The sequence below is a fragment of the Choristoneura fumiferana genome, chromosome 2 (assembly GCF_025370935.1).
Source record: "Choristoneura fumiferana chromosome 2, NRCan_CFum_1, whole genome shotgun sequence".
Taxonomy (NCBI): domain Eukaryota; kingdom Metazoa; phylum Arthropoda; class Insecta; order Lepidoptera; family Tortricidae; genus Choristoneura; species Choristoneura fumiferana.
In genome coordinates, this window is record NC_133473.1 from 2,982,741 (window position 1) to 3,010,619 (window position 27,879).

The following is a 27,879-nucleotide window of genomic DNA, read 5'->3' on the forward strand; positions in this document are numbered from 1 at the left end:
TGTAAAGTAAGGGGACAGTGTGAAAATAAATCTACTCTTATTCATCGGTGTCTAAAAGTGCTTTTCAATCACTAACGCACCCCTCGAACGTAAGTACGTATATTTATTTGATTCTTTGTCTTTCATTATAATATGATCCTTACAAAATCAAATTGGATTTTGATTTTAGTATAAAAGTAAAAAGTAATAGGAATTACATATTATTCGGAGGATTTTTTTATATGAAACTACCGTGAAACTCACTCATATTAAATATAATGACCCGGATAAACATGTTATGAGTTTAACATGTCGAGCTAAACTCGATTTAAGACGTGAGTTATCCGGGTCATTATATTTAATATGAATTTAATATACTACAGAAAACAGAGTGTAAATGACAATAAAACTATCCTAAACTTAACATACTTACATAAAATAAAAAACCGGCCAAGAGCGTGTCGGACACACCCGGAATAGGTTTCGTAGCCATTACGAAAAAATGAAGTAATATTTTTCTAAGGATTTCGTATTTTGAACGGAATATTCCACATTCCATTATTCCCATTTGCGATTTACTCTTAAACTACTAATAATTCTCAAGAAAATTTAACCGTTAAAGTTTTCCTTGTAAGTTTGATATACTTACTACCACCCTGAATTTTTTCACATTTTTCCACCCACCATTTTAGATTTTAGAGGGGAGGGGACGATCGATTTTAATGAAAACTTACACTTTAAAGTGGAATATTTTGCAAACATATCACTGAATCGAAAAATCTTTTAAGCAACCCCTAATGATTTTAAAATAACTACTACCCCACACTACAACATTGGATGAGAAAAAAAAAACATCCCCACTTTACGTCTACGGGAGGTAGGTACTGTAGAATTTTTTTTGTACCATTTTGTCGGCATAGTTTACATATATATTCGTGCAAAGTTACAGCTTTCTAGCATTGATAGTCACTGAGAAAAGCCGCGGACGGACAGACAGACAGACATGGTGAAACTATAGATTCCGTTTTTGTTATTTTGCCTACGGAACCCTATAAAGAACTAAAACTAAAAACTAATACAAATTATTTAAGCTAGACTCCTTGGTTAAGGTTCCGAAGATGCTGACAGGAAGCGTTCCCTCTGAATTGTAAAACAAACGCAACCTTATTGAAAGGAAGATAAAAAAACAACGCCAACTTCTCGTGCAGTTATCTGAGCACAAGCTAGTGCTTGTGCTTCGTTAGAAGTTTTCTGTAAGTTCCGATTTCATAACTTAGATAATTTTATTCACCTGGTACGCTCGAAGAAAATTAGCTGCATCTGTCGTCTCGTTCATTTTTGCTCAGGAAAGCTTCTTAAGAGCGTTTTTAACTGCTGAGCTGGCAACGTTGCATTTTTGTTAGTTTTTCTCGATTATTCCATAAAAATTGAATGAAAATTAAAAATGTGGTCTGATAGAGTTAATGTGTCTACTGCAATAATTATACGTGATAGACTTTTATATAATTTAAAAACGAACAAATGTTTATTAACGGTTTTCCGGAAAATTCAAATTATCTTTCGAAGCTTTTGCACTCAAGCAGATGTGTTCGCCTTAAATATTGACGTCACACAACTCTACAGGGCCCAATCCATAGCATTAGTAATTCAATGACAAAAAACCATTTTGTGTTTATGGAAATCGAAATACATAATTATGATATTAATACGATCCATCATTTCGACACGAGAAGGTTAGGTATCCCCCAAAGACAACAGTTAACCAATTTGATTCGATAAAAATTGAGCGATAAATGAATAGACAAAGTTACTATGATAAGGTTCCATGGTGCCTCGGGAAACAAAATTGTCGTCTGTAGGTCATCTCTTTGATTTATAAATCAAATATATTTATGAATACGTAGTGCTTTACCAAGGTTTTTGTTAATTGGAAAAAAAATACTTTAGTCAAATGTCATCCAAATTCTTTCAGCCGTTTTACCTTGAGGGAGGAACAAACATACACACGCACATAATACTCACAAACTTTCGCATTGTTAGACCAGTTGAGTTAAGGGACAGTTGGATGGATGGATGAGGTCACGTTATATGTATCAGTCCGCACACATCTTTAGAATCTCACCAACAAAATAACCAAGAAAAAGTGAGAAAACCCCGGACTTTGTCACTTCAAAGTTCAATATCTCAAAAACGGCTGAACCGATTTTAATAAAACATGTCTAAGAAGCATTGCTAGAAAACCTGCTTTTAATTAATAAAAATCGCTTTGAAATTGGTCCACCCGCGTAAGAGCTAAGGTGCCACGGACAGACGCACATAGTGGTCAAACTTATAACACCCCTCTTACACCCCTATCTCAGCCAGTTCCTTTTGTCGGAGGCATCGCATCGCAAAAGAAAATGTTTTAAGGTTATTTATTGCCACGACAGCAGTATAGTATTATCTTTTACATTGAGCCACGTCACTTCTTCCTTGTCTATGGTTTTAATTTTTTTTCTTCGTCTGACTGGGGCAAAGGAACTGGCTCATGCATACATGTATATTTAACGTTTGGGCTCCACAGAAAACCAGCGTTACTGCACATAATGTGCGGCAACACATGCTGAGTGGAGACCCTTTTTGGTATCCTGCCGTGTCACCAAGTAACATAGTTTTAGTGCTAGTTTTAGTCTTAGTTTTAGGTGGTACTTATGGAGCCAAAATAAACCTTTCTTTCATTCTTTCTTCTTTCTTTTCGGGGGTTAATAAAACAACACACAAAGTCATCTCTCTTTTTTGATTAATTAGATAGTAGGAATTATTTGAGCTGTCCCGATCTCGTTAAGAGCCAACCTTTCGAACTAAGCCATTGTATTCTATAATATCCTCAAGTGCATAATCCTCAGTTTAAAATAAAATGAAATACGAGATAAAATAGCTCCTTGAAATAACGACTTTATTATTTACTTTAGAGAGTTCATTTCAAATAAAACTTTGTTGGCAGATAATGTTTTTCAAAATTGAATGCGTCGTAGACAAGCAGCCTCATGGAAAAGTATTATCTGCGAACGTGTATTTATTTTAAAATGCACTTTCTGCTCTAGCCAATAAAGTCGTTATTGCAATGAACTATTTTATTTTATATTTACGTTCATTTTAAACTGAGTAGGTATTATGCGGTTGAGGGCACAATAGAATACAATGGATTTGATCGAAAGGTTGGCTGTTACAGAGATCTGGACACTTGAAATAATTCCTACTATACCTATATTTAATCAAAGCATATTTAATCAAAGTCACTCTTATATTAATACATCTTACATTTTTAACATCACAGTTTTTCAAGCATAGTCTTGAGCGAGTATACAACGCCGGACACCATAGCTATTAGGGAAAATAAAACAATGATGGTGTTTTTGAACACGACACAGTAAACTGGTCCCAGGTCCTTGCCCCAGCGGAAGACAGTCTCGGTTATGGCGGGGAGCATGAGACCCATTACTGACAGTAGAATTGCCCCGATGAGTTCCATGAAGAGTTCTAAGCGAGGAACCGCAGTGGCGATGCCAACTGAAATAATAATTGGTAATATTAGTCTTAGGACAGGGAAGAGCGGTGGAAAAAAGGGGAGGCCTTTGCCCAGCAGTGGAACATAATACAGGCTACATAAAAAAAATATTAGTCTTAAATACAAGGTTTTAATTAGATAACTGATCCCTCTTTTAGGGCCTGTTTCACCCAAGGCTCGGAACCGGTTTATATAATAGCGGTAAATACCGGTTTATTTCGGTTTAACTCCGAACTTTCATAAGAACGCGAACGTTTTTAAGAACTTAACTATAACCTAAATAAACCGGTTTATTCGACGAGTGACAGCTGGCCGGCCGGGGGCGGGCGGCGACGTTTATCCTGCGCCGGAATAAACCAGTTTTTATTAATCTAAACCGGTTAATCTGACAAGAACTTTATGGAAATGTTCCCTTAAAAACCGGTTTAAAAATAACGGCTTCGCGACGAAACCAAAATGAAAAGGTTTTGCGCCAAGTACGTGATAACGGTTTGGACATTTAACCGGTATCCAAGTCTTGGTTTCACCACTTGTCGACTTTAAGTGACGGATATCAGTGATGCCGTCTCCGTCTGTTTTGTCCGAATAAATAAAGACGGCATTACTTTTATCTGACACTTAAAATTAGTGAACAAGTCGTGACCCAGGCCCTTAATGTGCCCATTGAAAGAGTCATTTAATTTTATGTCTTCAAAAACCCCCGACTTTGTCACTTCAAAGTTCAATATCTCGAAAACGGCTGAACTGATTTTGATGAAATATGTCTAGGAACCATCGCTAGAAAACTTGCTTTCAAATAAAAAACTGCATTCGAATCAGTCCACCCGTTTAAGAGCTACGGTGCCACAGACAGACAGTTAGACACACATAGCGGTCAAACTTATAACACCCCTCTTTTTGCGTCAGGGGTTAAAAAAATTAAAGATTTATATCGATGCGGTCACTGAAACATGTTGTTAGTTAACTAATTGTAATTATTAGTCAGATGTTACCATATCAATAGTGGAGCATCAAACATATCTGCTTGGCCATCTGGAGCTGATTTGGCATGCGGGCCGAGTGCAGATCGGGAACTTCACACTTCAGTTGGTTCGCAGGTTTGTGTGCAGGTTTCCTCACGATGTTTCCTTCACCGTTAAGCTCGTGGTAAACAAATATAATTTCGCAAATGGGTTTCGAAAAAATCAGAGGTGCGAGCCGGGGTTTGAACCGACGATCCTCTGCTGAGAGGCCATAGGTCAATCCACTAGACCACCAAGGCTCACAATCTAATAATATTATTATTATATTAATCTAATAATACCTATTAAAAGAGTTCCAACGAGTCGGATCCCCGCTACGGCCCATCCGTGGTTTCTCGCAGGCACTCGATGCTTAAGATGCCTCCACACCACATCAAAGGGCACGTAGAATATCAGTGCGAAGGTCAACAGCATCACACAGGCTACCATGATCTTTGCGGACTGGGCCAAGCTGAAAAAAAGGTGGTTAATTCATATTTTGAGCCAGAAGTACAAATGATCGTTGGGGGAGAAAAGTCCTCGTGTAGATACCACGAGCCGGGAAACGAGGCGTTGGCGCCTTATCGAAAATACAAACTGAGACATGGATCCACAGAAAAACCAGAAAAAGAGACCAGCACTGAGAATCGAACCCAGGTCTTCAGCATTCCGTGCTGCGTGCTATAACCCCTACACCACTGCTGGATATTTTCGATATGGTTTCACGGGATACTCGTAAAAATAACAAATTTGGAGTTGAAATAAAAAATACAAAAAGACTCCAAAAAACCAATCATAATGCGTTTGCGCATGCAAGTCTGCAAGTGTAGCCGGCGCTTTTTTTTTGAGGGTGAGGATAAATGTATCGATAAGACTACTTCATTTTCTAACCAAGAGTAAGCACAGCGCTGTTTTTAACCCCCGACGCAAAAAGAGGGGTGTTATAAGTTTAACCGCTATGTGTGTCTGTCTGTGCCACCGTAACTCTTAAACGGGTGAAGCGATTTGAATGCGGTTTTATTTATTTTAAACCATATTTTCTAGTCATGGTTCTTACTTACTCAATACCTACTCAATACTTTATTGCACATAATGGTTTTACAGGTGGTGTGACTTAAACTAGGAGATCACATTATGTAGGTACCCTGTTGGGTACATAATTACAAAATTAATAATTTTTAGTATAAATATTATTATATATTAATTAACTAGCTTTTGCCCGCGGCTCCGCCCGCGTGGTATTCGGTTATCGCGCGCTGTTCCCTCGGGAACTGTGCATTTTTCAGGAATAAAAAGTAGCCTGTGTCACTCTCGGGCCCATAAACTATCTCTATGCCAAAAATCACGTCGATCCATCGCTCTGTTACGGCGTGAAAGACGGACAAACATACTTTCGCATTTATAATATTAGTATGGATTATTACATTGATTATTATTTTTATTGGTGATTATTTTATTACATTGTATATTAGACATGTTTTATCAAAATCGGTTCAGCTGTTTTTGAGATATTGAACTTTGAAGTAACAAAGTCGGGGGTTTTCCAACTATTTGTTGCTAATATTATTTACTGGTGGAACATCGCACTGCTTTCTCGCACATTTTTGATGTATCAGGATAATACTTACATTTCGTCCTGGGGAAGGTTCAACGTAAGGCTACCCCGTACTTCGTCTCCGTACTGCAGGTACCCTGCAAACCCGACGCAGGCGTACAGCAGAGACACAGTCACCATAGCGATGTTCAACACGCCTGGGCAGCCCAGGAACTGCGCTGGCTTTATCATCTCGTTTTCTATTGGCATCACCACGCCAATGCCTTCCATTGCGAACAAACTTGTGCTGTAATAAAGTAATATAACATTTAAAAAATGTTAAGCTTAGAATTAGAGATGTGCCGATCATGACTTTGGCCGACTAGCCGACTAGCCGATTAGTCGGTTGTAAAGAAGCCGACTAATCGGCCGACTAGTCGGCCAAGCCGATCACAAGTTCGGGGATTTCCGTGACGCTTTGTTAACCAGCTGATTTGGGCGCAAGTCGCAACCGATGCCTGTAAGCGTGTCGGAACCTGTTTGTTTTATTTAATTCTTATTATTTTATTTCTATATTTTTGCTTTTGTAACTAAGCGGTGATATTGGGAAAATAAAACTGTGTTAAGGTAATGCCTACTGTTATTGTTCATTAAAGTAAAAGAGCTAAAAATAAATAAATTTAATCATGTCAAAAAGAACGGCTTCCGAAAAGGTTATAGTACCTACCGTAGACCACATAAATGCGTTGCGGCAGGTTATACAGAACCGAACCACAGCACCTAACCAGGACCGAAGAGTATAACCTCCCCCTTTGCCTTGCATTTGTAGACTACGAGAGAGAGAGAGAGGGGGCTATGCTCGGGGTTTCTCTGCGGAATAGAATCCGAAATGATGATATCCGCAGTAGAACTAAGGTTACCGACATAGCCCGAAGAATTGCGAAACTAATGTAGCAGTGTGCGGAAAGCACAAGACCGGTCTGAGTGGAGAGCCTTGGGGGAGGCCTATGTCCAGCAGTGGACGTCTTTCGGCTGACATGATGATGTCAAAAAGAAAGTCTTGTGTATGGATTTTTTGAACAATTAGACAAAGATTCCCGTAAAGTCAAGTAGGTATAACTAATGCCAAAATATAATTTCTCGTATAGGCAAGAAAAACAGTAAATACTACAAGAATGAACAGCTTAAGGTTTTTATGTAATGTAATTCCCCTCTGTGTATACATGAAAATAAATATTTTATTGAAATATACGTACAAAGTAAGAAGCCGGATAGTCGGCCCTTTTTGCCGACTATTCGCCGACTAGTCGCCGACTACGATAGTGGCCGGATAGTCGGCTTTACCGACTAGTCGGCGACTAGTCGGCACATCTCTACTTAGAATTATAATAAAAAGGGTCAAAGAAGAAACCAAAAGAGCGGGGTTGCTTGGCAGAGCATATCGGGAGAATGCATTCTCCTTTCCCAGCTTTCCAGCAAATGGCTGACGCAAAATTCTGTGGGTAGATAAGAATCCACTCCGACCCCTCCTCCTCGAAATAAGCTCCAGGTAGTTGGGGACGTTGGGGATAGGCTCAGAGTTGCTCAGCGAGCTATGGAGAGAGCTATGCTTGGGGTTTCTCTATGGGATCGAATCAGAAATGAGGAGATACGTAGAGAACAAGGGTCACCGACATAGCCAAGCGAATTGGCTCGTTGAAGTGGCAATGGGCGAGCCATATAGCACGGAGAGTGATGGCCGTTGGAGCCGAAAAGTTCTCGAGTAGAGACCGCGGACCGGCAAGCGCAGCGTAGGACGTCCACCAACAAGATGGACGATGACCTGGTTAAAGCTGCGGGTTCACGGTGGATGCAGGCCGCTGCCAACCGAAGCAACTGGAGATCGGTGGGGGAGGCCTATGTCCAACAGTGGACGTCCTACGGCTGAGATGATGATGATGATGAGTTGGGGACGTGAAGCCGGGTTTTTAGCCGGTGAGAGTCTGACACTGTCTGGACCCTCCCTTCCAAGTCGTCCATAAGGGTTCTTTCCCGACCGCACGCCGCATGAATTTTAAAAACTAAAATCACGTAAATAAAGTCAAGGGCCCTTAAAGAAGTAGGAAGAGGAAGGAGGAAGTGTCTTTTTCCCTTAAGGCCACTTAACCCCCCCCCCCCTCCAAAAGAAAAGTCTAATCGCGTGCAACAGCTAGTTTTAAAATAAATTCATTTAACCGCAAAGTTAAAACGACAATTTTTTCCTCACACATAATAAAAAACCGCAGACAAGGTAAAGTGTAAAATATAACTCGGTACGTCAGAGGGATTTCAGCCAAGTTCCTTTTTCCTTGACAATGGCGGACGTGTTTGGTTTGGAATTGTTCCTGTTTAAAGGGTATAAGTAAATGGACTAATTTACTTCATTGTAATGTTTTGAATTTAATCATAATTTAAGTTTTCTAATACTTTGAAGAGTGTTCTTACGGAAAAAAAGTTGCGCAGAAAATTTGAGAAAACTTAATAATAGTCTCAGAACCATGACCCGTTGCTTGGAACCTACGTTCCTGAGCTGGAGAGACTTATTAAACCACTATGCTACAACGGCTTTTAAAGTAATTCGTCAGTTTTAATAAAAACAAAGAATATATAAATAGTGATAAAAATAATAGAGTTATATATAAAACAAAGTCAGGAATAGGATAATAAGTATTAAAAACATTGGAAAATTAATGACAAAATAAAATAAAAGAAAAATTATTTCCCATACAAAATTTTCATGGTTTTTCCGTCCGTCGGTCTGTCAAGACCCTTTATCTCGAGAAAGGGTAGCTACATCGAGTTGAAATTAAAACCATATTATACAGGAATCTATAGTCCCTTGAAGCTGTGAAAAAATTGAATTTACAAGTTAACTTGAAAAAAAGATACGGCCGTGTATGCCGCAAAAATCGTAAATTTCGAAACTCTCAATGGAATCAAAATTTGTAGGTTATGTAACAAACATATCTTAATATATATAATTCTTCTGTACTTTGTTTGTCACAAACGGCTGGACCGATTTAGATGAAATTTTGTGTGTAAGTTTCAATAGGTTCCTGGATGGTTTGAAAACATAATTGGTCCCGGTAGGTGTGGTTGCTGTCGGTATGTTATCATATTTAATGTAGTGCTGCTTTTCCGGGCAGGACAAAGTCTACCGGGTCCGCTAAGTTACCTTATAAAATTAGGTATCCCTGTAATAGAAGTGGCCAGATTCCTCTCCGTTACTTTAGGAGGATCTCTCACGCAGTAGTAGATGGAAATGCCTATAGCTCCGACCCACACGAAGTTGGCGATGGCGGAGAAAGGGACCAAATACTTCAGTTTGTTGATTTGGCACAGTGGCACTAAGACCACCAGAGTGAGGCCACAGAAGGCTGTCACGGACCATTTCGGACCACCGTATTCTTCTGATACCTGAAAAACAGTTAAAAAATAATTTTAAGTGCGGAAAAGGGATAGAATTTTAAAATGATTTTGGCCTGTTCGCTCAAATGGTATGTGCTGTGAGATAAAATAATCAACAAAAAAAACACATCTACAAGGATTGAAATAGGTCGAACGCGGCGGCGTCTAAGACGAAGTGGGACTGGACCATGTTTGTCGTATGCCGGATGAGTTGAGGACCAAGATAGCCACCGAGTGGATGCCCAGCTGGCAGACGTAGATGGCGATGGCTGGATGAATTGGACTACTTCTTGAAGGACTGGACTGGCCCTTGTTTATTATTTTATTATTATTTTAAATAAAATCATAGAGTTCGTAAAGTAAACGTTGCTGTTGATAAAAAGTAGTTGTTGTAGCCAGATTTCAAATGCCAAAACCGCTTGCTTTGCTTGCACAAAATTGACATATCTATGTACTAGACTGCATGTTTCTTACATCAAAACGGCGCACAAAATTTGTTAACAGCGCGGTTTTGTGAACCTTTCACTATAGTTTGTTGACGTCCGTGACAGCGGTTGTGTCAAAGTAATACTGATGATAGATGCGCCGCGCGTTTTGTTCCAAACAGCCAGTCTAGTGCCGTAAGGTACATAGATGACGATGTTGCACAATCATTATATTGCAAGAAGTTACTAGCCGACACCCCCCACCCTCCCCGACCACCCCGACCCCCGAACCAGGTTTCCACGTGACAGACTAGAGTGGACCAACAGAAACCCTATTTGTTGTGTTTTGTTTTTTGCTTTTAATAAACCATTTTTATTTTTTAACAAAAACAAAATTATGTGAAAAATTATTTTTTTAAAGATTGTAGTGTGTTCCACTGCTTGCTGGGCAAAAGCCTCACTTTTTTCATGAAATTAATTAGTTTTAATGATGAAACCTCCGAACTACAACATAATAGCTATAAAAGTGCTGATTTAAAAACATAAACCACGAACGTTATACACACACACACACACACACACATACACACACAAAAAACACGTCTGTATCCCAATGGGCGCAGAGCACATGAAACGTTACCGCTTCGGAGCCACTTTTACGTTACGAACGTTATCAGTTAAATAAAAAACTTATAGTAAATAGTCTCTTATTCTGAGAGACGTAAGGCTGGGATGATGACGATGATGAAAATAGTCTCTCATACAACCCACCTGTTTGAATGATTCGGCTACGACCACAACGTAGACGCAGCAGGCGCCCGCATGTATTAGCGCCAGTCCCCAATCCGCTAGCTCTCTGTAATTTACCGTACAACTAATAAGAAACCCGAGTATTCAAAATTAACGCATTAACTGCCACCGACGCATATATGCGTTTTTGTAACTTCGCCCAGTGCCGCTGTCATAATTATTCGTACATTTTGAACGCACATGTACGTCGGTGGCACCTGTGGTCAGTCAAGTCAAGTCAGGTGGAGTTTCTGGATAATGAAACGGTATAGTAATTTTAAATGTATTTGACGTGTATATAATTTTAATTTAAACGATCAAATTTTAACGTAACGTCAAAAGTAACGTATTTTGACAGCATGCACCTAATCTTTAATTTTAAGTTATTAGTTATTATTGTATCTTGACGGGGCCCTCTATTAGCTAACGAGTTATCTCTCTCGTCTACCGGTTCTGAAAAGAGTTGTCGCCTTTCGGACGTATGCTAAATATTATTTCACTGAACCTGGTTCACTGGGTAGATTGCAGATGGTAAGACCTTGTGCAAGGTCCGCCCGGATTGCTACCACCATCTTGCTCTTGAATTTGATCTTGGCGTGAAGAGTAAGACAGTCGGTGAAATTACTGGCACCTGAGGTATCCCATCTTAGGCCTCTAGGTTGGCAACGCATCTGCAATATCCCTGGTGTTGCAGATGTTTATGGGCGGTGGTGATCTTTTACCATCAGGAGACCCACTTGCTCGTTTGCTATCCAGCCGAATAAAAAAAATTTTTGTACCGGACTTTGCCGAAACGAAAGGGGTTTAAAGTGTTTACCTTACAAACGGTGCATATCTTCTAACGGGTTTTGGCCCGTTTTGGAAGACCAAGTGACAGGTCTCCGCGTACCCCAGAGAGGGTTTCTTCAACTCCACGCACAAATTTTGTGACGTCGTCACCTGGAATGAGGAATATTTTGATTAAAATAACTTATTTTAACCAGGGCTGGACCTGTCAAATCATATGGACCAAGTCAAGTATCGCAGGTTTGTGCAGGTTTCCTCACGATGTTTTCCTTCACCGCATAGCTCGTGGTAACTTTCAAATGTAATTCCGCACATGAATTTCGAAAAACTCAGAGGTGCGAGCCGGGGTTTGAACCCACGACCCTCTGCTTGAGAGGCGATAGGTCAAACCATTAGGCCACCACGGCGATGGTGCGTGTGAAGTTCCCAATCCGCACTGGGCCTGCGTGGGAACTATGGCCCAAGCCCTCTTGTTCTGAGAGGAGGCCTGTGCCCAGCAGTGGGACGTATATAGGCTGGGATGATGATGATGAAGTCAAGTATAAAAATAAAATATATATTTACTAATTCAACGCTCCAAAATATGTACCACTGTTATTCCGACGTCATAAGGCTGTGGTAACATGTTTGAGTAGATCGAATGAATACTTAGACCAACGCTGACCAATAAATAGATAATCTAGGTGGGCAGCTTTTTTTAAGCCTGAGCCGGGCGTTTGGCCACTACTTTCAGAGGTACCTACCTAACTTTGAAAAAAAAAAATGGTCGTGCTATTAGCTAGCTGGCCGATCATCGCGTTGGTCGGCAAATTCAAATACTTTGGCAGGCAATTTGTGACCCACGAGATTAGGTTTTGCCAGCTTTGGAATAGATAAATATTTTTACGGTTGACTGTACATCTCATCTGTTACCTATTGGGATCCGTGGGATAGCCAGCAAAACGAAGGAGCATGCCCTTGATACACTGTCACGAAACCAAAATTCAGACACCTATATTTCGATGGGTCCTATGTACAAGGGCTTAAGTGTAAAATCCTCACTTTACAGGACGGGCTTTCAAAGTTAAAAACTGTCGTAACTCAGAGATGGTGTATCCGAAACTTCTAAAATTTGGCACACTAGCTAATAGTACTCTGACCTTGAATCACATGAATAAATTTTTATAAAACATATTTTCATTAAAAGTTATTGTACACACGCCCATATACGCGAATTTCTGGGAAATAAACTTGTATTCGAAAAGACAGTAAAAAGATCTATGTGGTACTTTGGCTCATATACGCGTTCAATTTTAAAATCTTTGGTAAAATTACGTTACCCAAGATAATTGGAGAAATCAAAAAAAAGTAATACAATCACATTACGATGTAGCATCGGGGTAGCGGCGTTCCGCTTGACGTACAAGTACCTAAATGGCAGTTATGCACACAGATAAAAAAAAACCGCCCGGGATTTACCGCGTAAAAGTATCAAACGTACGTTTAGCCCTTTTACGTTAAAATTGCATCTAGTTCGGCCATTTTACTTCAATGATAACTCGAAAAATAATTAAAAAACAATGTTTTTTTAATCCACTATCTAAATATATATAGTTTATAGATACCTATAATGCACAAAACCCAAAATTGAAAAAAAATCACTTTGGCCCTTATACATAGGACCCATCGATTTTTCACCGTCAGGTATGAACGAATTAATTTCTATTATGTGGGTTGTTTTATGTTCCCTGCTACAGAGATATTGAATGTATTTGATAACACACACGACATGATATACCGAGTTAAATAAAGGGACAAGCAAAAAGGGCAATAAATGACCAGATGATAAGTCTGTGCCTATACTGTGAAAAGTAATACAACTCAGAAAGTGTTAGTTATTTTTCAGGAGAACGATGACAAGTAAGTAAACTAATCAAGCTTTCTATTTATAAAACTTCGATCAAAAACACAGCATTTTTGGAGATAATAGGATTTCGGTAAGATGTATCAAATGCCACAAAAAGTTATATTTCCCTTAAATTTAGCCGAACTACCAGCATCCCCTTACCAGATTATTGTATTATCACCGAATTACATGAAAGTAAGAAAGAAAACATTTGTTCGTTACGACATGGGCATATATAGAAAATTGCAGTGCCCTGACAGGGTATCATGTACTTACCTACTGGCATGTTTACTTTAAGATCTACAATAATTGTACTGATGAACATGATGCAATAAATGAATATGAATATGAAATATAAATGAATAAATTATGTGCATGTCATGAAGATAGTCCCAAATCAACAAAACTGCCGGTCTTGCGAACGGAGCTGATCTTCTTTTGGGATCAACTGGTTATCATATCATGAAAGAAATCCATTATAACAAAGTGCAATGAGTGTGCCTCAGCTCAATCAGAAAGTGCTCAAAAGTTGGTTTCTGTAACCATGACTTGAAACTTAATTTACATACAAATCTTGCAAGTTACATAAAAGTTTGTAAAATCAGAAGCACCGGTAAATGTAATGTTGAATCACTATTCACGCATATTGTTATGACTAATTAGCAGTAGGCTGTGTGTATTTTGACCGCAACCGCAGTGTTTGATAAATTGTACGTGTTAAATGATTGTGCTATTAATTTATTATTTGGTTGGCTGCGGTCGCGTGCATCTCGTAATTACCTAAAGTAGGTGCTAATGAATTAGGTACTATCACCAGCACCAATATCTGATGTGTCAGATACACAGACACAGCGTGCAAAATTTCTATTTAGTAGTAGCAGTAGTAGGACGTGTCACATGTTTGTGCACGCTCCGCTGTCTCATCATAAGTTCAAATCTGTTGTACTTAGTTTAGTTTTTATCTACATTCAATGTCAATTTGAAAATAGGATTTGTTTATAGAACTATCAGCTGTTTGTCCAATTCTTGTCACTTCACAACGTATACACAAAAATCTTGTTTCACTTGATTTTACAACAAGGAAAGGTGTATCTCACTGGTTCAGTAAAACAGCCTATTCACTCTATCCTTGAAGAGCTCTAGATTTTATTTATCCAGAAATACAGACGACGGGAGCAAATTCCATACCCTAGCAGTTCGCACTATGAAAGATGAAGCAAACCGCTTCGTGCGGGCTAACGGAACACTAAATACATAAAAGGGTGAAGACGCTCCCCCCGCCTGGAAGTCCGATAAGATAATAAAAAATGAAAAAAAGCTTAAGTTGAATTTTTTGTAAATCAATGTAATAATATCGGAACTGGGTTCGAAGTGATGACTGTAGTGCAGCATAAGTTTGACAATAAAAAGCTTGTAAAATAAAATAATGGAAGAGAGTAAATACAAGAGCAGAAAACAGAGATACGTAGAGAAAAAAATACAGGGAAAGCAATAGGCGGCCTAGTAGTATTATGAAGCTGGTGTTGTTATGAAGTGAACAATCTGTTTCATAACTATTCTGTGGAGACTGAATTATCTGCGGTATCGAGGTGACGAATTAGAAAGTTTCAAGCTAATTGTACATGCATATTTAAGAGAAACAAGACATATCAATCTTGTTGCCATCGCAATAAAGCTTAAAGTAGCTTGGTTTCGCTTGAATAGTTATGTTATTGTTTGCTTGCTAATTTTGTGGACAATCACGGTTACACAATAGTTTAGAGGTGTAGTTAAGCTTAATATGGCAGTTAAAATAACGAGGTCGGTTGCGGTTATGTAACTGCGAACAATGGAAGTTGGTTAAAGCCCTTTACTGAGTTTTTGTCGTAACAAATGTCTCGAACGGATTACAGATGTGTCGGCAAAAAACATTTCCCAAAGTAATCTATTGAATCAGGCGTTACTTTGTCACGTTAAGTGTGTCGTGTTATTTGTTTGTTGTTTGTAAATTATATTTTGTTTCTTGTCTTTTGTAAAATAAAGAGTTTACATACATACATACTTTGCGGAGGTCCATATCAATGAATCGGCAACCGCAGCGTACACCAACGAGATGGACGGATGACCTGGTTAAAGTCGCGGGTTCACGGTGGATGCAAGCCGCTTCCAACCTGGACAACTGGAGGATCATGGAGGAGCCCTATGTCCAACAGTGGACGTCCTATGGCTGATATGATGATGATGATGATATCAATAAATTATAAACAATTACTTTGTTCACCCGCGACCTTGCGATAGTTAGGTCTATACAACAAATGTGTTACCAACAGCTCCTCCACTTATACACTGTAAGAACACACACAAATCACACGAACACAACAACACACTACTCTGACGAGATTCGAACTCAACCAGAGTTCATACTCAGAGCAACACATTCGTTCAAAATTCTATCAGATCAAGCACTTCAGTGTAATGTGATGTTGGTGATATAGACGGTTTCCAGCTGATCATGGATGGTAATTTATCGTTCAAAGTTGGACGCTTTTGCAACTTGTTCCTCATAGGATAGTTCTGATCAGGGATGTAGCGGATGTGGTTTTATCGGAACTGAAAGCGGAGCCAGATGTTTTAAATTTAGTTTATCGGAACCAGAAACGGAATCGGAACCGAAAACGGAACCGAAACCAGAATCAGAGCCTGAGTGTTAGGTGTACGAGATGTTAAGGGTAGGTCTTCTAAACCTGAGGGTCTATTGCGTAACAATTCTAACACTCGCGATCACAATCAAATGATAGTTTTCGCATACAAAAACTGTCATTAGGTTGTGATCGCGAGTGTCAGAAACGTTACATATCTAAATTAGCCTTGTGTTTGTTTTTGATGTACGCCGCCCATGTCCATTCGCCGCGCTAAGCATTGTCATCCGATATTACTTCCGTTTCAGAACTAACGGAACCGGAACCGAAACGGATGTTTAATATCAAACGGAAGTTCCGACTTAACGGAAACGGAATCGGAGCTCCTTAACATCCCTGGTTCTGATTCCCTCTACACTCCATGCCTATCATATTATTGCACGAGAACAGTTTGTTGACTCGCCGCTAGAGTTATTATAGTGTACGGAATTACCAGCATGCGGAAATTTTTTTTTTAACGCAGCAAACTCTTACGCAACACGTTGAGACGTTTATTTTAATTGAAATAAAAAACAAACCGAACGAGCGCATTTTTGTCGTCATAACCTTAACAATACACACTTAAAAAAAGCAAATACAAAGCTTACGACATCGCAACGCAAAGTAATGAGATTTTAGCCTTTCTAATTACAATTTGAAGTGTATATTTCATTTATTCCAGTTATGAGAAAATACTTTTGTTTTTACGTCGTTTTTGCTGTGCTGGTATCAATGTATGTTAATGTAGGTATTGTTAATTGTGGAACTTCCAGCATTTTTCTTGACTAGAAACTTCGACATCTATGTATAGACTGCATGTTTCTTACATTAAAACGGCGCACAAAATTTGTTCACAGCGCGGATTTGTGAACCTTTCACTATAGTTTTTTGACGTTCGTGACAGGGGTTGTGTCAATGTAATATTGATGATTGATGCGCCGCGCGTTTTATTCCAAACAGCCAGGCTAGTAATGATTAAAAATGTCCCACTGCAGGACACAGACTTCCTCTCATATCAAGAAGGCTTGATCTGTAGTTCCCACGCAGGCCCATTGCGGATAGGGAACTTTAAAAACACTATATAGAATTGTTTCGCAGGCAGACACAGGTTGCTCTATGATATTTGTTATCACCGAAAACCTCGTGGTAAGTTTAAAATATAATTTCGTAAATAAATTTAACTCAAATGTGCAAAGTGCACGGTCTTTATTCGAATCCAACATTAAAAAATTAAGAGAACTCCGATATCTCAAAAACGGCAGAACAGATTTTAATGAACATAATTAAGAACTACCGCAAGGAAACTGTTTTTCATGTAAAAAAAAACCGCATCGAAATCGGTCTATCCGTTTGACAGCTACGCCAAAGACAGACAGACATTGGCGTCAAACTTATAACAACCCTATTTTTATGTCGGGGTTAAAAAGTGCCACGTCTCAATTGCGACCATTTGCCTTTAAAAGTACTTAGTGAAATTTCATCAACCAGCATCATTATAAAAAGGTCCTCACTCCAAATTATTCGAGTGTTTCAGTCGCCTTCTTTCACTAGTTTAGGTTGTAGAGTTTGATGACATTTTCGAAAAAAAAATACGTCCTGTACCCTCTACTAGATAACCTGGAAACTGTAACAGAATCTGTCATACTGTTACCTGGCAGCAAAATTGTGCCCACGAAAATCAAACGGAATTAACGCTCATATACCCATAGACACTCACCAGTATGTGTATGGTGTGTGCGCATATGAAGCCGATGATGGCTGTGCCGATCGCACCGACCAGCAAGCCGGCGTTTTTGAAGGCCAGTGGCATCGCCAGCACCCCGGAGCCAAGGGAGGCTTTCAGCAGGTGAGCCAGGGCTCCAACACTCCTGAAAACATCATCATCATCAGCCGGAAGACGTCCACTGCTGAACAAAGGCCTCCCCCTTAGAACGCCACAATGAACGACAACTCGCCACTTGCTGCGGTTGCCCACAACTCTCATAATATAACCAGTCCATCTATACACATAACATCCGGACATGAGTATCATTGTTACTTAAAAACATATTAGAGGGTTAAGTTTTTGAGTTCCATACTTTAGTAGGCAAAACAAAACCCTAATAGGATCACTTAGCTGTCCGTCCGTCCATCTGTCAAGACCCTTTTCCACAAGAACACATGGCGGTATCAAGCTGTGAAATGAATATCAAATAATCAGGTCTACTACTCTAATCTTTCAAGCAGATCAAAAATAAAATTTCTAAGTCAACGAAATCAAAGAATCAAAACTACATCCTGTGGTACCTTCTAACTTCAGTCGAAGAAGGTATGTTTACGTACAATGCAAAAGTGTGTTTGCTTTGTCTGCAGGGTCTAAATGACGTTTACTTAATAACGCGAAGCGACTCAGAGACGCGATTGGATAAATGTAAAAAATAACAACAAATTTTTAACAATCTGACTTTTGCAGATCCTACCACGCATGGGAAGTGTTAACATGTATCTTGTAGGAATATCAGGTTAAATAAAAGTAGCCTGTTTGTTATTCCAAAGATGCATTCAATTTTTTTTTTTTTTTTTTATGCGACTGGATGGCAAACAAGCAAGTGGGTCTCCTGATGGTAAGAGATCACCACCGCCCATAAAGATCTGCAACACCAGGGGTATTGCAGACGCGTTGCCAACCTAGAGGCCTAAGATGGGATACCTCACGTGCCAGTTATTTCACCGGCTGTCTTACTCTCCACGCCGAAACACAACAATGCAAGCACTGCTGCTTCACGGCAGGATTAGCAAGCAAGATGGTGGTAGCAATCCGGGCGGACCTTGCACAAGGTCCTACCACCTGCAAAATTTTATCCAAATCCTTTGCGTGAAGGACTAACAAACACAAGCACACACAAATTCACATTTATAACAGTAGTAGGATGATTTGACAAAATAAGATCTGTACATACCAACTCATGACGAAGGACTTTGCATCTAAACAGATAAACCATCTGGCTCATGTTTTATTCAAAGTTCATTCAACTTTTTTGACCAAAGGGTTTCTAAAGCAAAAAATCACCCGGATGTATGCGGTACATCGACAACCGAAGAGTTGGTTAATGCTTTTGCATACTTACTGACTTTTATGAAGTTAGCGCGATTGGCAATGGTCCCATGAACCCTTATTACCCGACCGCAAGGAGAGGTACTTAATGTTTCTCGCACACGTATCTCCGCTGAGATTGAGTGGTTAGATAAGGTTAGGTTATGTAACCAATGCATGCCTCCGACTGCATTTCATCACATTTACATTAAATTTAGAAGAACAACAATCGACATGTTTTCAGTTTACCGTTAGTGTTTGGTCTTGTACAAATTTCTTTCATTGAATTCAGTTCGCTCGAAAAACTCAATTTCTCAAAACGTACATTTTTCTCTAAAAGTGCACTTCTTCAGAAGGACCACTTTTACTTCCCAATACTCGTAAGTACAGAAAGTGTATTTTCTCAGAAGATAATTTCTCTTGGAAAGTGCACTTTTTCAAATTATGAACAATCTAGTATTAATAAATCTCTAAATTTAATAGAACAGGGCAATCGCATGTCAAGCCACGCTTAGTGTGAGGTACCGTAGTTGCTTAACCTACACAATAGATTCAAAAGTTAGAAGGGGGGGAGGTTTGGTTGACGCATATGTTCGAACTTTCCGAGCGATCATTTCCGAAACTGTTCTTTTTATCGAAAAATAGTATTTGAGGACCCCTACCATTTTTACAAGATCTATTAACCGAAACCCCACACAGAAGGGTTGGAACGAAAAACAAAAATAACCCCACTTTGTATATGTACCCAATTTTTTTTTTTAGTTTTTTACCATTTTGTCGTCATGAATATACGTACATATACCAAATGTGTGCGCTTTGGAAAAGTGCACTTTTTGAAATAGTGAACCTTTCGAAAAAGTGCCCCAATCGGGAAAATGTACCTTTTGGAAAAGTGATCGTTTTAGAAAAGTGCACTATTTGAAATCCCTCAAATAGATGTAATTTTTTAAATTGAATAACATTTCCTTTTTTTTATTTATTTAAATAGACAAAAATAATAAAGATTCAATTATATCAGCGAGCAAAATCTTAATAGATTTATCTGCCGCTCTGAGCTCACTCATTGTTTCTCCTATACAGTAGTTAAGTACACTAACTCAGATTAGCCACTTTCTGTTAAACATGACTGGATATGGACAAAAATTGAGAGTGAAGAAAATGTTTACACTTACGATGTATTTGATGCCACAGGTCTATGGTCTGAGGGTACGTATGGCTCCAAGTCTTCTCTCGATCCATTGTAGGCCAATTCTATTCTGAAACAGAAAAGAATAATGAGCATTTTATCTAATTTTATAGAATAAAAGTAGCTAACTTTGACGAATACACTAATTGCATTCAGATCTCAAAAAAAAATTAAAAAGTACAATTTATATGCTTTTTGAGCTCTCACGATTCTTACTCAAAATCTTGTTAATATTTTTACGTGATTATGTCCCGAAAGTGTGTAGTAATTGACATTATATTACAAGAAATATTTGCACAAAAAATATAAAAACCCCTATATAATTTCAAAAAAATTACCCGCACAACGGTAGCATTTTCAAATTGGTACTCGGCATTCTGGGATTCTCCAGCAATTCCAACATCTCTACGTTTATAAATATCAAAAATCTAAAAATATCAAAAATCTCATCTAGGCGACACTATTCAGTGTTTTCTACTAATGCCCAAAATAGGCACAGCCTTTTAGTCAGTTATGACGTTTGTGCGAGTAGTGTTGTCCCAATAGTATAGTTTAAACGGTAATGTGACGCAGCGAGCCCAAAGTCGATAAATGACCGATACTTTAATAAATTGATACCGATTTAACCCCAATTTGTACAATCAGTAAAATGTGATGAAATGACCAGTTTTCATTGCATCATCTAATTTCACATTCTATATATTGACACGTGTTCACATTAAATCGATCAAGCATTACGTCTTCTTGTTTGTATTTTAGCTCCTTAGATTTCAGCACAGGCTGAGATGATCTCAGAAACCAAAATAATGTTTATTTATAGATACATCCTACACTGCTGGCCCTCGCTGGCGCTGCTGCCTCCTTTCGGAATGAGAGAGCTTGGGTCATAATTCCCAAGTGGGCTCAGTGCAAATTGGGAACTTCACACGCACCATTGAATTGTTTAGCAGGTTTCTTTTCCTTCACCGCAAAGCTCGTAGTAAATTTCAAATGTAATTTTGCACATGAATTTCGAAATATTCAGAGGCCCGAGCCCGGATATGAACCCAAGATCCTTTGCTTGAGAAACCTTACTCGTAAGATATACTCATAATATTTACTTATAAATTCGCGGCGAGTAGATAATTTAAATCTCTATAAAGGACATAGGATGATTTTTATCCGGAAAAATTGCATAGTTTTAGCAAAAGCTAGTTTAACTAGTTTCCTGTACATGACCAGCACTGGAACGGGCCAAATATTTCCCACGTCAAAGACATTTCGATAATGTGATTGGTCACTTTTACCGTCAATTTATGTTCCGGAAAATTAGGTACGACGACGAGCGAAGCGAAGAAGAGTATTAGGTACAATTGCCACCTCAACGCGCGAGCCGAGCGAGCGAAGCGAGCGCGCCGGGCCAGCGACCGGCGTAGCGCCAGGACCTAATTAAGCATGGATATAATTTGCCCCCTCTAATTGCTGGTAATGTAGGATGGGGGAACAAGATGCTAGTTTATTATTATTTCCTTTGCTTTGTTTATTCACCTGGGCTAAGCCGGCTCCATTTAAGGCGAACAGGTGCCGCATATTAATTTATGAAAAGTCAAGAGCAAGTTAATAAAATTTATTGAACCTTGTTCTGCAATTTCTATTTTCCTTACGGACAGACACACGAGTGTTCCTTTAAGTTAACAATTTTTTTAGAGTTCCGTTTTTAAAAAGGAATAAAATGGAACCCTTAACGGGGCCATAGCTTGAATATGATAGTCAATTCTGACCCCATGAAAATACGTATCTATACAAAGAATAGAACCTCTAAATTTTTTGAAGATTCGATTTGTAGCATTCGAACATGGCGGATGTAGACAGTATCTAATTTTGGTATTTCTAGTTTCTTTGGCTAGTTGAAGTATAATTTTGATTGAATTTTATGGGGCGATTAACCTTAACAGTGAACAGTGGTCACAAAATTATATATTGCTCTCGTGTTTGTCATTTTTAATGCGCAAGTTGTCTCCACGTGGTTTCTGGAATTTTACTATCAAGTTGCAAAAACTACAATAACCGTACAACGTCGCTCCCAAAGAGAGCTTACTTCGACACTGGCGAAATTGTCCTAAAATAGGACAGAAGCCATATTTTAAATAAAATAAAAAAATTTTTTTTGAAGTTTCTAGAAAAGTAGGTAACACTTCGACCATGTCTTGGCTCTACTTGACAACCTAAATAAATAATGTACCCGTATGTTAGTTTTTACGATGGACGATTGAACATCAAAAACATACAATTGTAAGTACCTACTTCATTAAGTCATGCTTAATAATAACTCAGAAGTCTTCTTGTGGTTTTTTTATGATTTAAATATCCGGATCATTGCACCGGTAAATAATTTACCGCAGAACAATTCTATTACCTACCTTATATCAAAGAGGAAAAACCTGGTGTAAGTAATTTTGAAGTTAGGTTCATAGAGTACTGACTATATAGAGTAAACTGACATGAACTTGGGTGTGTAGATGAAAAACAGTGTCGATATTTCCATGTCGGTATTATCCGAGCCGGTAAAGAGTGTCACCTGTCAAAACGATCGTCAAATAAAAAAAAAAATTAAATGTTTTTTATTCTGGACTATGGAACAACTCGTAAACGACGGGACTGTCGTAATTTGGCGGTAAAGAAAACTCTTTCATTTTTTTAAATTAATTGATGCTACTTAAAAATCTGATATTTTTTCTGTTAATTACAAAGGTTATTCCTATTGATATACAAAGTTTCAAGCGTTTCTAAATTTTTCAGACATTCCCCATTGTACCTACCTATTTATCAGAGCGATATATGCGTACCTAAGCATTTAATATTTACTACTGCACTGCGCTACACTCACCGGGCTTTAAGTAGATAATTGGAATAACTACTTATCACGGAATCCGTGTGGAATTCCAAAATTTTCACCGCTAAGTTCAGAGCGGTACCTACGTATCTAGTCGCATAATTTTCGCAAGTCATAATGTAATGTTTGTCATAAATCTTGAACATTTAATGAGCTCACTGAAAAAAGAGTTACCTATGATAAACGATACATTTACGAGTAGATTATGACGTTCAACAGTTATGCGAACCATTTTACTATGAGCAGTGTTTTTTTTAATACTTTATATCTAATTTAAGAAAGATTTGATATTTTGCGACTTAAGTTTGCGAGTGTGAAGAACAAAAAGTAATTTTACCTGCTAAATATTCTCACGGAAAACGCGTGTGCTAAATAGTCGCATCAAATATTTATAGCTTATTCAAACGTAACTAACGATACGCGTCACTGAAACGATACGCTAAATGATTATGGTTTTTTGTTCAAATCAAGCGCGGTTGTGTTACAAACATCAAATTAAATAAATATTATCTCTGTGAGATTTATTACAATGAAATTTTAAATTATACTAATAGAACTGATATCTGAAACTCTACCAAGGTGAGTGACTGGTTATACAATTTTGCGTGATAGAATCTGGAATACGAAAATTCGCCGAAGAACAAAAGTCTTGGACATAGCTCGAAGAATACGCAAGTTGAAGTGGCAATGGGCGGGTCACATTGCTTTAAGAGAGGACCGTTGGCATAGAAAGGTCCTAGAGTGGCGACCAGGAATCGGAAGACAAAGCGTTGGCAAGCCTCCCACTAGGTGGACTGACATGTCGCGAGAGTTGAAGCGATGGATGTAAGCGGCAAGTTATCATTCGTGGTGGCGTTCTAGGGAGGGTGCGGGATGGGGGGGCATTGTGCCGACTGATGATGAAGGTAAATGTCGTTGAGATTGAAATATGGTATCATACTGATGACAATGTACTGCTGTCACACTATTACTAATGATCAAGTAAGTATCTGAATTAAGCGGGCAAAAAGTAGGGTGTTCCTTTATCGATAAACTTAACTATCGATGCTTTGTTTGTAAGAGTTTTTGACCATATATATTAAAAATTAGTATAAATTACATATTTCTGCGAGTCTTATGGGCACTTTTGCGTTTGGGCAGGGGGCGGGTTTATGAAATGAACCCGGTGTAATTTTTGGCAAAATTCCGAAATTATGAATTCAAACGCCTGAACCAATTGCTTAAGTGAAGTCGAGGGTACAAGCTAGTTTTCCATAAATTATAAATCTATTATAAAGAGCTCAAAATAAGTAAAACAATAAGTTTTTGAACGACCGCAAAATTTAATTAAAACAACATGCGTGTACATGCATGAGTGGCTTTATTGTTAATTAATTTTTCATGGCTCAAGGCTAAACAAAACTAATCAAAGTTTATGGGTTAATGTTTAAAGAGCTAATTAACTATGTTAATTAGGTAACTATACTTTGATATTTGACGGAATTAAACCTTATTAAAAATAGTTTCATTTAGTGAATTATCATAAAGAAAATCAAAATATGAGCACAATTATTTGTTTCCTAAATAAACTTTTATTTCTAGAGATGAACAACAATTAGTAGCCATTTTTTAGCCTAGTGGTTTACTTCTCAAGCAGAGGGTCGTGGGTTCGAGTCAGGCCTCCCATGTCAAGTTTTCCGGAATTTATGGGCAAAATTAAATTTGATGAACTTTATACAATTTCTTTGCTTAATCGCGACCTGATGTTTTAGTTCATTTATATGGACCTGGACCTCCGCAAAGAAACGCCTTATTCAATAAATTATAAAGTCGTAAAATTTTTTGACATTCGAGTTTGTTGTAGCCTAAATCGATAAAGATATTTTAACTTTGACTTTGAACTACAACTGTCTCGATACCAAACTTGTCCAACCGTTTAGCGTAGAAGCAACTCACAATTGTTTGAGTGTTTCCATTTACGATTGGATTAGTCATTTTGCGGTTCTGCTCTTAACGACGTTTGGGGAAATCCTTACGCACATTTAATTGCGGTCGTACGTATTTGTACTGTAGCTACCTACCTACTTAATTCCAGCCGTCACTTTGACGTAATTATACAACCCGTTACGTGGGTTGTAACCAACACTAATTAAATACATTGATAAAATACAATACCTACTGCAAGTTTGCGTAAAGTATTAGTTTTCCTTGATCCATTGATGTTTATTTACTCGTTATTAAAATTAACCTAATGCAATACGCAATGAATTAGCTGTTTATTATTATCCTATTATAACCTACTAATATGTTTGTTACTCAATCATGCAATGAAAGCTAACCGATGTACATTAAAAATGGTAAGTATAGAGATAATTCGTTTTGTGTATTTTAGTTTAGACGTATAAATATTTGTACGCCATACTATGGCAAAACAAAGAATACCTATGACATTATCTAAGACCATTTTATACCCTTATTTATGCAAATAAAATATTTTAATTTGTTTTTTTTTTTAAATCAGTTAGTGACGGGGACGCAATGGGGTCACGCCGTTTTGCCACCTAAATAGTTATTAATATTTTGTTTTTCGCTAATTATGCTAAACTTAACCCGCACGCTTCGCAAGCGTACCTTATCCGTTAGATCCGGCAGTTGAATTGGAATTCTGGGATTTTATTTATTTATTTCTTGTACAATATTATTATACACATTTTACCATAAGAACTATTTCGCCAAAAAAAGTATTTTAAGAGTATTTTGCTAAATTCCTATGGGAATCCCCAAAAATTAGGCTGCATTCAAAACAATCGTGCTAAATTTCGGGATCCAGCAATTGAAATTTTTAAAATTTTATCCCGATCCCACGGGAATACCGGGATGAAAAATAATCAATGTGTTATTTTCAACGTCCAGCTATCTAGTTACCAAAATTGTTCATAACCTGTCCACCTGTTCTCTTCTAAAGGAGTGACAAACATACTCGTACACGCCTAAACCTTCGCATTTACAATATGAGTAAGATTATTGTCAAATATATTAAACCCGGATAACTCACGTGTTGCAGCAGCCGCCGAGTCGCGTTGCTCTGAAGACGAAGGGCTACGGATTAGCCCGAAACGTTTCGGGCTAAACTCGATTTAAGACGTGACTTATCCGGGTCAATATATTTAATATGACTGAGTCTCACGGTAGTTTCATGTTCAAGATTATTGCCACTTACTTAGAGCTGTAGTTATCCATAACAGAGTGTAGAGGTGGTGCCGAAGGCTCGTTCTTGTTAGTCTTCCCCATTATTCGTACTGTACAGGGTTACAAAGAAGTCACTTGTTTCTGCAACCTTTGTCGTTACATCTCCATGATTTAATTGGATTTTATCTGAAACAAAGATTTTACGGTTCAAACAAGAAAAAAAAATATCTTCGTTAGTATGATTGCAATGGCAATATTCATTGATTGTGACGTTTAACTAGAAATTTTAGGCCTTAGATATTTATGACTGTATAATTTAAGGAAAGTGATTCAGAAGGGTGGTCACGAACCTCATTACTGAGGAATACGACACAAGGAGGAGCAGGATAATTTAAGGAATCGTCTTATATTTAATTTAAACGATAAATGATACACGCTCTTGGCCGGTTTATTATTTTTTAAATATGTGGTTGGGCACTGGCCACTAAGAACGGACTCCTTTAAAAAAATAAAAATATGTTAAAAAAAAACTAAAATCGGCGGGAGGGGTGACACTATTTACCGGCCCGGATAATTATCGACATGGACCCGATTATTCGTGTTCACGCCCATACAAACTCGTGTCTAACTGACATGAGTTTCTATGGGCGTGTACAAGAAAAACTGAGTCGGAATTTCCATGTCGGTATTCACACGGCACTCGCACGGCGGGAGCCACGCAGTCTGAATTATTATTGTTTGTTTTGTGATAAATGTTTTTTATTTTCTCGCAGTGGTCGCACAATGTTTAGTCTCGGCCAAAAGTGTAATAGATGAACTCGTATTATCGAAGGCCTCCCCTTCGGGTCGACCTTCAAACTAACTCGTTCATCTATTGCTTACTTTCCAGCCCGTACAACAATGTACTAGTCTTTACTCACCCGTTTTATTGTTTAATGCTTTGTATTATTAAACTACTACAAGCATTCTTAGTGGTAGGTGATCTGCATTCCAGTATAATGTACTAGAACTGCCTTGATTAGTCTAGAATAGATAGACGTTATCAGCTAAATAATCGATTGTAAATCATGCAGCTATTTCAAGGTACCCCTTGTGTGTCGTGCAGCATAATTTATATTTCCCTATAAAATTGATCTGTTGACTAAATTGGTTTCTTACGATTACTTACATTTATTCCCCTGTTCCACCTATTCATACGGCTATATCGCAAATACTTAATATTTATTTACTTTATATTTGTTTATTTTGTGTACTTATGTAATTTGCGAAATGCGAATAAACGTTTCTATTTCTATTTTCTATTTCTATATCCCCCCTGATATAGATACGTGAAATATTTTTCCTTTCTTCGCAACCGGTAGGGATTGATGGAAATAACTCCACTTATCCCTCCCAGCCCCCACCGGTAGGGAGATGTGGATTTTTTTCCAACCATCCAAGCCGACTTTCAGGTGATTCTCAGAACGTTTTTTTAATAAAATAACAGAAACAAAACGGTCAGCTAGTATGGATGGTTGGAAAAATTCCACAAGTCCCTACCACACGGTCAGT

General features: G+C 38.2%; 1 protein-coding gene across 2 annotated transcripts in view; it reads right to left on the minus strand.

Moving 5' to 3' along the window:
* Positions 1–2,741: 2,741 nt before the first annotated feature.
* LOC141445653 (proton-coupled amino acid transporter-like protein pathetic) overlaps positions 2,742–27,879 on the minus strand; it is a 50,969-nt gene continuing 25,831 nt past the window's right edge. For both annotated transcript variants that reach the window (XM_074111505.1, XM_074111506.1), the window contains exons 2-10: positions 26,360–26,514; positions 20,275–20,358; positions 17,747–17,897; positions 11,519–11,640; positions 10,684–10,768; positions 9,255–9,496; positions 6,156–6,368; positions 4,830–4,999; positions 2,742–3,528 (exon numbers count right to left, since the gene is read on the minus strand). In XM_074111505.1, the coding sequence (XP_073967606.1) occupies positions 3,290–3,528; positions 4,830–4,999; positions 6,156–6,368; positions 9,255–9,496; positions 10,684–10,768; positions 11,519–11,640; positions 17,747–17,897; positions 20,275–20,358; positions 26,360–26,430 (1,377 nt within the window). In that variant the 5' untranslated portion in view covers positions 26,431–26,514 and the 3' untranslated portion in view covers positions 2,742–3,289. The remainder of the gene's footprint in view (positions 3,529–4,829; positions 5,000–6,155; positions 6,369–9,254; positions 9,497–10,683; positions 10,769–11,518; positions 11,641–17,746; positions 17,898–20,274; positions 20,359–26,359; positions 26,515–27,879) is intronic.